This window comes from Scheffersomyces xylosifermentans (genome assembly GCF_036884685.1).
Source record: "Scheffersomyces xylosifermentans strain CBS 12540 chromosome Unknown RJT20scaffold_3, whole genome shotgun sequence".
Taxonomy (NCBI): domain Eukaryota; kingdom Fungi; phylum Ascomycota; class Pichiomycetes; order Serinales; family Debaryomycetaceae; genus Scheffersomyces; species Scheffersomyces xylosifermentans.
Genome location: NW_027042941.1, coordinates 814,723 through 827,547, shown reverse-complemented (window position 1 = coordinate 827,547; position 12,825 = coordinate 814,723). Strand labels below are relative to the sequence as shown.

The 12,825-nt window shown below is 39.8% G+C and overlaps 7 protein-coding genes across 7 annotated transcripts; 3 read left to right on the top strand and 4 right to left on the bottom strand. All coding sequences in view use genetic code 12, as the record gives it.

The window, feature by feature from the left end:
* Window positions 1-520: 520 nt before the first annotated feature.
* Window positions 521-1,063, bottom strand: RJT20DRAFT_126974 (uncharacterized protein). The gene is made up of 2 exons (XM_064916886.1): window positions 1,003-1,063; window positions 521-946 (listed from the first exon to the last, which is right to left on the bottom strand). Exons 1-2 carry the CDS (start codon window positions 1,031-1,033, stop codon window positions 771-773), a joined length of 207 nt encoding a protein of 68 aa, XP_064774968.1. The 5' UTR covers window positions 1,034-1,063; the 3' UTR covers window positions 521-770.
* A 1,576-nt stretch (window positions 1,064-2,639) lies between these two features.
* SMT3 (SUMO family protein) lies at window positions 2,640-2,978 on the bottom strand. The gene has a single exon (XM_064916885.1). The coding sequence runs from the start codon at window positions 2,971-2,973 to the stop codon at window positions 2,800-2,802; it is 174 nt and encodes a 57-aa protein (XP_064774967.1). The 5' UTR covers window positions 2,974-2,978; the 3' UTR covers window positions 2,640-2,799.
* A 685-nt stretch (window positions 2,979-3,663) lies between these two features.
* Window positions 3,664-5,517, top strand: PRM1 (pheromone-regulated protein; the record flags this gene model as incomplete). The annotated part of the gene is made up of 1 exon (XM_064918284.1): window positions 3,664-5,517. The coding sequence occupies one exon, from the start codon at window positions 3,664-3,666 to the stop codon at window positions 5,515-5,517; it is 1,854 nt and encodes a 617-aa protein (XP_064774966.1).
* Window positions 5,477-7,496, bottom strand: TOS4 (Tos4p). The gene has a single exon (XM_064916884.1). The coding sequence runs from the start codon at window positions 7,343-7,345 to the stop codon at window positions 5,594-5,596; it is 1,752 nt and encodes a 583-aa protein (XP_064774965.1). The 5' UTR covers window positions 7,346-7,496; the 3' UTR covers window positions 5,477-5,593.
* Window positions 7,497-8,056: 560 nt separating this feature from the next.
* On the top strand, window positions 8,057-8,882 carry RPL37B (60S ribosomal protein eL37; the record flags this gene model as incomplete). The annotated part of the gene is made up of 2 exons (XM_064918940.1): window positions 8,057-8,063; window positions 8,623-8,882. The coding sequence occupies 2 exons, from the start codon at window positions 8,057-8,059 to the stop codon at window positions 8,880-8,882; spliced, it is 267 nt and encodes an 88-aa protein (XP_064774964.1).
* Window positions 8,883-9,191: 309 nt separating this feature from the next.
* RJT20DRAFT_116778 (uncharacterized protein) lies at window positions 9,192-11,728 on the bottom strand (the record flags this gene model as incomplete). The annotated part of the gene is made up of 3 exons (XM_064915845.1): window positions 11,427-11,728; window positions 10,976-11,240; window positions 9,192-10,882 (listed from the first exon to the last, which is right to left on the bottom strand). The coding sequence occupies exons 1-3, from the start codon at window positions 11,499-11,501 to the stop codon at window positions 9,192-9,194; spliced, it is 2,031 nt and encodes a 676-aa protein (XP_064774963.1). The 5' UTR covers window positions 11,502-11,728.
* NEP1 (18S rRNA pseudouridine methyltransferase) lies at window positions 11,729-12,787 on the top strand. The gene has a single exon (XM_064916883.1). The coding sequence runs from the start codon at window positions 11,852-11,854 to the stop codon at window positions 12,605-12,607; it is 756 nt and encodes a 251-aa protein (XP_064774962.1). The 5' UTR covers window positions 11,729-11,851; the 3' UTR covers window positions 12,608-12,787.
* The last annotated feature ends 38 nt before the right edge of the window (window positions 12,788-12,825 follow it).

The window sequence follows — 12,825 nt, the reverse complement described above, 5'->3', positions numbered from 1 at the left end:
GTGTCGCGATGAATTGTTGAGCGGTTGAAATTCACATGGCTCCAGCCCTATGAAGGCTAAGCGGGCTGTTCTGTGGAGGAAAGTATGGGGTAAAGCATTAACCTTAGAGCTATGTATTAAGAAGAGAAAGGCGTGGGAAATAACTTATGTATAAAGTCCCAGTTATACTAGTGAGGAGTGCTGATAACTAAAAACTAAATGGCCATTTTTTTTCCTTTTTGGATTTATTTAAAATTTACAATGTCTTTTCTGTAGGGGGGGGTTCTTCTCTACTAAGTCTAAGAAGTGGTTCTATTTTGTTTGTCTTTGGTGTGGTAGCGCTGGAGTCTTAGCTTACGACAATAGCTTGGTCTATTGTTAGGTTAGTGGCTCTGTTAGGTCCGACTTCGAGTTGTGGTTACATTTTGTCAACAACACGGCCTCGTAGAGTAGACTACTATAGCAAAAGAAACAATTGAAGTATACTACGAGGTCTTAAGGGTACTACAATCCTACAAGATAAACGGTCTCTCTTTCTCTATGATCAAGAAGTTTATTCCTAAAATCCGAAGTAATAACTTATCAATCCTTTAGCCATCATGAATATGTAAATAATTAGTAAATGGAGCAGTACAAGAATCAAAAGGTGGTATTGTTTTGTTAGGGAGGGCCGGGCGAAGCCTACTGTAGATTCTCGAGTCTAGTAACCAAAATTATGCCCTTCATGCCAACGGGCATCTTCTAATGTGATAAATAGATTAGCCTATCATACACCAGTGTACTTATGGCTTCTAAACCTTTCCTATTCTTCTACCGAATCCTTGTCCGGCTCTTGGTGGGTAAGACAAGTTACCGCTGCATATGACATCCTCCTTGTCAACTGGCTCACAAGTGCACCAGCTCTCCTTTGGAGTTATGTCCATAATCTCACTTACGTGTTTACCGCAACCGGTCCAAGACTTGTGTTCTAGTAGTGGTGTTAGTATATCTCTTGTCAATAATCCTAGTCAACCAAATACATACGACAAATTCCGCAAATTTCAGTTCTACACATTGTAGTTGTAGTTGTAGTTGTAATTAATATAATAGATGATGAGTAAAGAATCCCATGTAAACAGAAGCGAACGACACCTCTTTATATATGAATTCCTGTTTGGCCCGCAACCAACGGATCAGACCTTTGACACTTGCTCCACGGCATGGACTTTAACTCCCGGCTTCCACCTTGGCCATTCCATCGATAAGCAACCGAGTCATTCAACGTTAAATGTCGTACTACTTACAACACCTACATATTGTGTCCATTGTAGCTTGCCGTTTCAAGCCTTCCTTTTCTCCAGGTCTCACAAGATAAAATCTTTGATCGTACTAGCGTTATTTTTTGTCGCAGTCGATGTCCCGATTAAGCACTTTTCAAACGGGCAACGGATCTTTCTCCGTTTGTTCCTTGTTTACCCGATGTGTTTAGTGTGAATATGGACATTTGCGGAACCTTGATTTAGTTTTAGATAGTGAACCTTAAATAGTAACACCACCTATGAACTATGACTGGGAGTCAAGAGTAAACAGATTGTCGTCTGATATTTTGCAGTCACACTGTTTGTAGTTAGGAAAACTACCGACAGGTAACTGGGCAGTCTGGGGAAAATACAGTTCTTCTTTGTTTCATTTTCCAGAATGGTCTTCGGGAGATGACCCTCTCCATATCTCTTCTATCTTCTTCTCCACAATTCTGGTACCCTTTATCTTTGCTGCAAGAGCCATGACACAATTATCCTACAAACAATCAAAATAAAGTCAAACCCCTCCCCCTTAAAATCATTCAAATATGAATCACTCTCTGACGTGTTTTTGGACAAATAATATCTAGCCAGTAAACGGGCTGATCTCCACTCTTGATACCTCTTTAGGGTCTTGACATTCCAATTCTTTAGGGAAACCGCGCTACCCTGTGATTGAAGTGTGGGGGGACTCCATGTTTGGGAAACCTCTCGAAGCCCTTTTCGTAATTATATTTCTCCTATTCAACTCCGTCTGAGTGTATGCCACCATTGACTATGATTCCGTCTGAGTCTATGCCACCACTGACTATGATTCAAATAACCTTCCGTGCATTCAATCGATAACCCCATTCACACAATAAGATCCATGCCGCACGAGAATTCTTCTCTGTTGTCCGACTTCCTTCTGGAAACTTATGGGCCAACTTCTCTTATTACAAACGTTGGAACAGTGGTAATAATCACAGTCAACGGTCAATTGTCCCTTCAGGCACCCGTAACGTCCCCTTGAGCATTGTTCGCTGATAATTTCAGTGACAACTCGCCTCCACAAATTGGATGCCTCTACAAACCCATATTTCTCTAGTCACTCCATTTCTACCAGCCAGGTTTAATGGTAAAGATACAGAGTTGGCCTATACCTGAGCAGACTTACCTACAGTATTCAATGGCCAAAGTCGGAAACTTCAAGTTCTCTTCGGTTTTGGAAACCCTTCTCACCGACTTCGATCCACTAATAGTTTCTATTGATGACAAATAATCAGTTATTCCTATTTACTGATACTCCATAAACATCTATACAATACACAAATGTAGTCCGGTTCGTTTCTACTCTGTTGTATCAACAAATCAAGCATAGCAACAATCTCTTGGAAGTTGGTGCCTCAAAGCTAATGACGCTTCTTTCTAGTAATATACACTGGCAATGGTAGGCGTCATCTTTCCGCTTGTTGGGCTTGTATCATTGCTCATATTACACTTTTTCTGGCCTACATCTCTCGCTATCTTCTTCCATTTCAAATCCGTCATGATTTGTTCTCTATAAGCTACAACCACCAGTTTGCTCACGGTGAGCTTCAATGGTGTCTCCATCCTCCAACTCCAACTCATCTGGCGTGTTGTGAGGATAGATTCTGGTACCATCAATTAAGAATCTTAAACTGTTCAAGTCCTTACCTTGTCTCTTACAGAAGGCTTCCATCAATCTCTTCATTGGCGTGGATCTCTTAATCTTGAAGAAGATCTCTGCTGATCCATCTGACACCTTAAGGTTGATGTGGGTGTTGTCTGGTTTTTCCTCCTTAGGTGCCTGGTTCTGTTGTTCTGTGTCCGACATGATTGATTGATTTACTACCGCTACTATCTCCTCTTCAATCGAACGGCGTCAAACAACCCGTTGTTATCCTTTCAGTTAAAGCGCTTGCCGCTTGAGAGAACGCTGATGAAGTTGGTGAGTGCACGACCACAATCCATACCGTGATTCACATATTACAGCATTGGTATGAAGAAGGGAAGTTGAAGTTATGAGTAGTGCGGTAGAGCTCTTGTGGGTGATCGAGAGATCTAATGCAATGTATAAACCTTCGTCTAGTCCGATAATGAGAAGGAGAATCAAAGGACAAACTACGACAAGCGAATCTAATAGTTCAGTGACATCATGGACTTGCCCACCGTTTTGGCTTAACTATGTGAGTTTTGAAATATTTGTATGGTACTTACTAGGAGACTAAGTATGCAGGACGGGTTTCCAGGATAGCTGCAAAAAGTGTGCTTGTTTCAGGTTGGTTTCGATTTCATGGTTGGATGAAGTCTGTCGATAACCCATATATATAGCCTTATATATTTCCTTATGAAGATTCAAAGCCTTTGTAAAGGTTTGAAATCAAGAAAACACAAAGAAGGTATGACCCAATTTCTTACATTCAATGAGCGTGTCTCTCAGGTCTATCTAAATAAGCTAACACTCATCTTCGTTATCCTCATAGTGAAAGTCTACCTCTTTCAGAAATCACTTCATGAGGCAATGAATAATATTCCAGAGGTTTCCGATTGTTCTCTAGATGATATTCCTAAGAAGGTCTCAATACTTATAAAGAATACTGTTGAAAATAATCTACAACAACTAAAGTATAATATTATAGAATTTTTAAGACTTATTGCAATTATTTTGAAAAATTTAATATGGTTTATGGTAGAGTTAACATTGGGTACATACACATGTTTATTAAGGGCTGCTGTGAATGGGACTACGAATTTTGCAATTGAAACTTCCGAAGTAGTGGTAAAAGGAGTCAACTCAACCATTGTTGATATCTCACATGAAATTGAGGAAGGGTTGGACGGGTTATCGTCTATTATCAACAAGGTATTATCAACTGCAAGCAAAATCAGCAATTACTTTTCAGGAAATGACGATAACTCAGATTCCGTAAACAAGTACCAGCAGTCTATTTCACTCTCAATTGGCAAATTAACAAACTTGTCTATCCCTTCTAGTGTTTTGGATGATATTGATAGACTTCGAGTCTCACCATCATTCACAGATATTGAAAACAAGACAAAAGCACTCTTTAATGAACCATTCACAATGCTTACGGAGCACTGGAATCTCAACAGATCATTGGCATTAACCAACATTACCTTCCCTACCATGGAACCGGTACAAATTTGCAGCAATGGCCTGGAAAAACTTGAAGAAGCTATCATACAGATTAACAATGCCATACATAGAGCTACACTTATAGCTTTGGTATCTCTAGGACTTTGTGCTGGTATCGCCATGATACCGTTCATATTTGGTGAATGGAGGAAATGGAGGAGACAAACAGTAATAGCGCAACGTCTAAGTGGTAATTCAGCAAAGTCTCCTAAGTTATGTCGTTCTATCCTTTATCAATATGATAGGCCACAATTAGCCTACATGCCTAACTATTGGATTCTAAGTTATGCTACAACATCATACGCAGTAAATATTCTTTTGATTGGTCTTGTGGGACTTGTAGCAGTTTTGCTACAGTTTACAATATTACAAGTATTAATTAGGCATGGAAAGAATATAGATGCACTGCCCATCACCAACAACTTGGAGAAGCAGTTCCAAAATTCTACAAGTCGATATATTACTCAACTTAATGATTATTTTGAAGCCCAAGAAGTCAATATGAACCAACAGCTATTTGGATCGGTGAAACTGGCCACAACAAGACTCAATTCAACGTTAAATGAATTTATGGAGACTTTGAACTACACTGTAAACGATTTGTTCAAAAACACACCTCTCTCGGGACCAGTAAATTCCATTGTATATTGTACAATTGGTCGCAAAGTATCTTCAGTGGAGAAGGGATTAACTTGGTTAAATAACCATTTGGCGATCCTGATTCCAGTTCTAGATAATGCTGAAGTCAGACAAGATATCAATGCAATTATTGCAAAAGAAAGTGCACCAGTCGGAAATGCTCTACAGGAAAGTTGCAATAAAGTAATAGCATTATCTAAACTGTCCTTGTGGCTCGAGTTCGTTGTCAGTATTTGTTTCGTGGGAGTTTGGGTATTGCAAATTTTAGTGGGTGCTGCAATTGTACTAATACGGAAATATTGCAACGTCGACCCGGAGAGCGAAACCGAGAAGAAGATTAGTGACCCCATGGCTCTCACCTACGATCAGAGGGCGTTATATGGCATCCCCATCACAAACCCATATCATGTAAGCAAGGCTTCTTCTAGTCAATACACCAGCTCTACAGTGAAGTTCTAGATATAAAACGGATATATTACTCGCAATATAAATTAAATAGAACTCTAATGTACATAGTATGAAAAAATAGGAGGAATTACTTTTTAATTGGAGCAGGCTTCTTCCAGTAGTACTGCTTATGAGTTCTTCTACAGGATCTTAAACCACCGTGGCCCTTAACATTCGAAACTAGTTCAGTTCTGTTGACATCATCATCACTCTCGGGAATGTAATAATATTCTTCCTCTAATGGCTTTCCTGCGGCATCCTTTCCTTCTCTATAGATAACACCAATACATTTGATGTTATACAAGAGGACTCTGATTTGTCTCAATTCCAATTTGGAAGTAAGAACACTTATGGTGTTCAAGAAAGATGCTGGAGTAGATGATAATCTGGAAAATGCCAAATGGTTGATTAATATGTTATTAATTTCTTCCACATTATCTATGTTTGCAATCCATTCTTGGTTGATGGCCACCATTTCTACAGCCAGTGCTTTCTTTTTCTTCTTGACTTGCTTCTGGGGCTCCTCTGATTGTGCTCTCTTCGTGTTAGGGGTGGAAGGATTACTGAATGTGTTGGATTTGTCGTTTAAGGGCGTTGATTGTCTCTTTATTGGCTGTGGAGATACGGATGGTGAAATAATGGAGCCTTCTTTCAGAAGATCTTCAAATATCTTAAAGGAGGTAGAAGGCTTTGGTTGTGCTATTTCTATTGGAGCTTGAACAGGCGTTTGCTTTGGTTTAGGTGTTTGCTCAGTCTTCAACTTTGGAGGTTTAGGCTTTTCCAACTCCGCTTGAATGCCAGTTGCAGGAGGCTTACTAGGGGTAACTTCGTTACTTTTTAATTGCTCTTCAGACAACACTTTCACTGGAGTCTTAGGAGTAGGGAAGTTTTTGATAGGAGCCTTTAAAGGAGTTATCAAAGTAGTTTCTTGTCCAATTAGCACTGGCAATTCATCCTCAGTTAATTCTTCCTCTATATCAACCGGGTTTAACAACATAATATGTTCCGATATCTCAAGCAAAACATTACTGAAGCGAGGCATTGTTATGGTTTCGTTCTTTCTAATGAAGAACTCGGTGTGGTTAGGATCCAAAACAATAGAACGATGGGATTCTTGCAAGTTCAAGGTTTTCAAATCTAATGGTTTTCCAGTTGTATTCTCTACGACAATAAAATTGCTCTCTGCAGTTGTAGCATAAACATAGCATGATTTGGGGATTCTAATGGCAACACCGTTAACACCAAGACAGGTCAAAATGATCTGTTCGCTGTTGTAACTAATAGACATATGGGTACGAGAAATGAACGAGTCTTTAGAGCTCAAGGCGAAGTCACACGAATTAGAAGATCTTCCTATAGTAAGGTGACTTTTTGATTCAATCAAAGGAATTCTTGATACTTTGGCATCAGGGTGCAAAATATTGAAGTCCTTGTTGATATTGACCTTCTTGGCGTTCTTCTTCAAGTCAAACTTGACTGACTTCTTTGTCTTGTTGGAGACTCTATCTGGAGTTGTCACCAGATATTTAGTTTTAATTGATTTTGGAGCTTTTGAGACCTTTAAAGACTTGATATTAGTTTCTTGTTCAAGTTCATCTTCCAGTTCTGGCGACTCTCCATTGACAATTGCTGGAGCAGGAGACGAAGATCTGAAGAGCGCAGAAGAAGGGTTAGGGGTAGGATAGTCGAATCTTCCTCTTTCTTCATGTTCCTCATGATGTTTTCCTCCAGAATGTTTGGCAGTAATGTCCTTCGATTTGAAGGAAAACGGATCAGCCGTGGCATAGTCGTCATTGCTAATCAATGGCGACGATGGAGGGAATTGACCGTTCGTAGACATCGTGTATAGTACTAGTTGCTAAGTCTGTACAGTTAACTCTAAAGAGGGCAACAAACAACAGAATAGTATAGTAATAGTAATTTTAAATTAAACTGATGATCAACACAGAAGATACTTGGATCCGTCAGTGATGCTAATAACAAATATCAACTGTTGCATGCCCATCTAACTGTATAGGGAGTCACGCTTATTAAATGTCTCAGTTAAACACCCGAGTATCGCATGTTAGTAAACAAACACGATATTTTGCCATTTTGCAGCATTTGTTGGGGCGCGCGTTTGGTCACGAGAGAGGGTATAGGGCTCATGCCCTAGTCTCAACTGTTTTGGGATGTTTTGGACAAATTTGTTGGTCACATATATCACGTGACTTTCCTTTATAATAATTTACAATGCGATGGGGTATATGCCGTACCCTCACCTCAGGTCTATCTGTGCCAGTGAATTTTTCCCATCCCCAGTGTATTCCTGTTAGTGAAACAACAGTGCGAGAGATCCATTCTCTCATAGTTAAGCTTCGATTCCTGTACAACTTCTTTCCTGCAGACATTCCTCCTGTACTACTCTCTTCTCTCGTGCTCAGTTGTCTCTCAGATTCTCAATTGCTCAGTCTCAGTGTCTCAGTAAAATTTTTCCTATACAGATATACTTTTAAGGAAAGGTTGAATTGAATAGTTGTTTAGTTACTACATCAAACAATAAATAGCAAACATGGGTAGTACGTGAGGATCTATATGAACGGAAGCAGCTCATTGAACGAGATGAGCACGAGCGTCCGAAGCAATGTCAGAAAGTGGGTGATGTGACTGTTTAGAGTGAAAATATCAAACGAGATGGAATAGATGAAAAATTTACAGGGACTGAAAAAGAATAGAGGGAAGCAAGAAAACCATAAAATAGAAATATGAATGATTTAAACCACCAGTAGAATGATAGAAAATCATCAACATTATCCATAGTATTGTTTGTAAATGATCTGATTCCCATCAGATAGAATACAACCATCAACCAGAAAGTTAGACCAGTTCAGCAAGGAGAGCTTAGAAATCTTCTGAAGTAACGAACAGAAGAGTTTTCCTCTCATTTTGCAGAAACGAATATTACCAGTAATCACAAGTTTCAAAGTCGACATTCATAACACCAATTTGCACAATTTTTCACTCAATGATATTTTCAATCTAACGGTAAGCGATGGTGACCAGTTTCATCATCACTTGTCCCATCACTACACTGCTACATTGATTTCCACTAGGAATATTTACTAACACCTTTAACAGAAGGTACTCCATCTTTAGGTAAACGTCACAACAAGTCCCACACTTTGTGTAACAGATGTGGCCGTCGTTCTTTCCACGTCCAAAAGAAGACCTGTTCTTCTTGTGGATACCCAGCTGCTAAGTTAAGATCCCACAACTGGGCTTTAAAGGCTAAGAGAAGAAGAACTACCGGTACCGGTAGAATGGCTTACTTGAAGCACGTTTCTAGAAGATTCAAGAACGACTTCCAAACCGGTGTCGCCAAGCCTCAATCCGCTTAAATTAAGTTAATACGATCCAAATCATAAAATTCTTCATGGAGCATCCATTAGGGCGTTGTTCCAAGAACCTACATTTCATATAATTTTTTGGTTGTCTTAATATATTTAATTTCTGTTTGTACTGAGGTTACGTAGTAAGAAATAAATCAATGTATCATAAGAAGTTTTATAACGGAGAGCGTAGTGGTTTAACTATCAATTGATTTGCTACATGGCATTGATAACAAGTAAAATTTTGCTATTTATTGATTTTATTTGCTCCTGGACAGTCTATTATAACTAGAGTCTTCCCTCTTTATCTTTATTTCATTATTCGAATTCCATTTCGTCATATCCTTGATCAGGTTCGTACTTCATATTAAAATACAAGTTGTCTGCTTCTTCATGTGTAACAAAGATATTAAGTATCTCTCTGGCCAACTCGACCGTATCGGTCTCATATGGAAACTCTAACCCGTTAGCATAGTCGCTCTCCAAATCAGCTAGCAATTTCCCCTGTAAATCGTCGTTAGTTATATGGTTAAGTTCTCTAGCTTTGTCCTCGCACCACGAATTGAAAATAGGATCTTTCACATATCCCTTACTTCTCACCTGTAACAACAATTTGTGTGCTTCTCCGGAAAGTGAATCTGATCCAAATGCTATCCGCAGCAAAGCTACGAATAGCTCATACATTGTCTCTGGGTAAATGAAATTACCCAAGTCTCTTGTATCCTGTGTTAAGTAGTTCAATACTTTGACTAATTTAGATACTATCTGGATTCGGAGATGAATGTACTTCGATCGAGGAGATCTGATTATATACATCTGCTCAAAATTAATAATACGAATAATGGACTTGAAATGCTCTTTGTGCTGTAAGAATTCCACAGATTGTTTTGCAATGATATAGGACTCAAGTAAGTCAGCAACCTTAATACGTAAGTTAAGCAAGTGGAATTCATGGTTTGATAAGAGTTCGAAACGGATTGCTTCATTCTCTTGATTTTGTTCTATCAATTCGAAGGGAATAGGTTGGGGAATCAAAACACTGAAGTTGTTGAGGATGTCTGCCGTTTGGGGAATCGTTGCATCGATCTTCCGGAAGTCGATGTTGTTTCCAAGGATTCTATTCAATCCATAAAACATGAAATCATCCTTGATAGGTAATTCAATCAAGAATATCTTAAGTAAAGAACTGAAAATGGAAGAGTTGGTGCCAACATTGAAGGCAAACGTATCTTCTGTCGTTGACGCTATAAGCATTTCCACGACATTGAAGACTACATTGATCTGAGCCGAGTTTTTGAAACGCTCAGTGTTTTCTGGCAAGCATCTGTTCAATAATTCTGTCGACAAGATATCATCATTCCAGATCCTCCTTATGAAGTCCGTTCCATGAAGCGTGGATACGGATACCAATTTTTCTACTATGTCAAGGCAACAGATGAAGAAGAACTTTTCTAGGATCATTACCTGGTTCGGGACGTCATGGTAGTTTATATAGTCCTCTTCGTTCAAATTGGAGTTCAATAAGAATGATGAACTGTTTGAGAAATGGCTGAATTTACGCAATAGCTGTTCAATGAGCCCTGGAGTTATCGCAGCGGGTCTGAAAGTAATCGAACAGTGGATAAACGACAATAAAAACGGAATAGCCAATATTGTCTTGCTTTCCTGTAAGATTTCTACCACTTCAACTAGGCTCAAACAGAAGTCCTCCACCAACTCATCCAAACGGAGTGACTTCTTTAGCATCAAAAACTCAACAATGGCGGACGATACCGGCGTCCTTTTGGCTATTTTCAAGTCTCGCACATGGATATCAAAGTGGATACTGATTTTATCCAAATAATTCAACGAAGTCCGGTCGCTACCTATAATACAGTGGTTCCAGATCTGGTCTGCAAAAAACGATGTTGTCTGCTGCAACTGAAAGATTTGCTGCGAAACCGTTTTGTGAGGTAGTTCCGCCGGTTCTTCTGCTACTAGTTGCCCAGTCGTGTCTCCACCTTCCTGTCCTACGTTTCTTACCATAATAGACTGATTTGAAGGTGCGACAGGAATTTCCACCAGTACAGGCGAGATGTCTACATCTATGCCGCTGGTATTACCATTATTCTGTGAAAAGGCCGACTCCGACGCCAATTTTCGGCGTTTCGTATGGGATGTGGTTTTGAGTTCGTTATTAAGGAACTTCTTCTCGTCTTCTAGCTTCTGGACCGCATACTTCAATGCACTGACCTGGTCTTCATTCAGTTTCCGGAACTGATTGTGACTGTCGCGAAGTCTGAAAATCTCGTCCTGCTTTTGTCTTTGTATCTGGTTGAGCTGAGCTCGAAGAATAGCCACTTCACCCTCCGCTCTGTAGAGTTTTGACTGGATTTCATTCGCTGCTCCGTGAGTATTGGAGTTCCCATTTCCTATATTTTTCGTTAAATTTACTACAGGCGCCGTTTGAGGCGCTATTCCCTGGCTTACATTACTGATATTGGTACCAGAGTTAATGTTACTGTAAGGTGTAGAACCTGCCATCTGCGTGGGAACCACTTTGTTATTTTCCACCGTGGCGCGCCCAGTAATGACTGCCTGCAACAATTCGTCATCGTCATCATCAAAATCACTTCCTGACGATGACATTTCCCCTGAAATACTTGCCAACGGAGAAAAAGCTCCAGTAACCTACACATTCTCTTTACTTCACCTGTTAACTATGAGAGCTATCTTTCACTCAGAAAATGCGGCATCAATGGATTTCCGAGGGTGAAAAGTTTGCACGTGACTCAAGATCAGGTGAAACTTCCGGAACATCTCAACAATTTTTTTATGGAAATTTTCATGGCTTTATCTGTTGCCAAATAGTAACAAATCAAGTTGATATAGTTCATATAACAACGTATATCAAGGTACTTTAAAGATCTGTTAGTGTTTAAAGCAAGCGCTCACACCCTCATATTCTTTCTAGTATCATTAATAAATAATACAATAAAATGGCCGAGAAACAAGAAGCCAGTTCTAGCAACAAAGAGAAGCCATCTGCTCCTCCAGCATCATTGGTGCCAGTTCAACCAGTACCGCTCAGCTCGCGTGACAAGACCACCAAGAGGTTGATTGTGGTGCTTTCTCAAGCATGTTTGGAGACCCATAAGATGAGTACTGGAGGTGCCGGTGGAGACAAATTTGCTCTCTTGAACTGTGACGATCACCAAGGTTTGTTAAGAAAGATGGGAAGAGATATAGCTGAGGCCAGACCGGATATAACCCACCAATGTTTATTAACGTTGTTGGATTCGCCTATCAATAAGGCCGGTAAATTGCAAGTATACATCCACACTGCTAGAGGTGTTTTGATAGAAGTCAACCCTAGTGTAAGAATCCCAAGAACATTTAAGAGATTTAGCGGATTAATGGTACAGTTACTTCATAAGCTCAGCATTCGTTCTGTGAATTCAGAAGAAAGATTATTGAAGGTCATCAAAAACCCTATCACCGATCACTTGCCAACCAAGTGCCGCAAGATTACCTTGTCGTTTGACGCCAAGGTCAGAAGAGTCCAGGACTACGTAGCTACCTTGGATGAGGATGAGAGCATTTGTGTATTCGTGGGTGCCATGGCCAGAGGTAAGGATAATTTCGCCGATGAGTACGTGGATGAGAAAATCGGTCTTTCCGACTACGCTTTATCTGCTTCCGTTGCTTGTTCCAAATTCTGTCATGGCTGTGAAGACGTCTGGGGTATCTTCTAGCTCGAACAGGAATCTTCATCATAAAATTAATAAGCCCGCTGTACCATTCCTTCACTTCGATGGACTTTCACTATAGTAGATATATAGTCGTGTCATGTAATTTTACCCATAATGTGCATATCAATCTGTTGAGTAACTAAGACTTTGTAGTTTTCACTGGTGACATCCATTGTAATACGCCCAAGACCACTATTCAATGATAGAGGAAAGATTATATG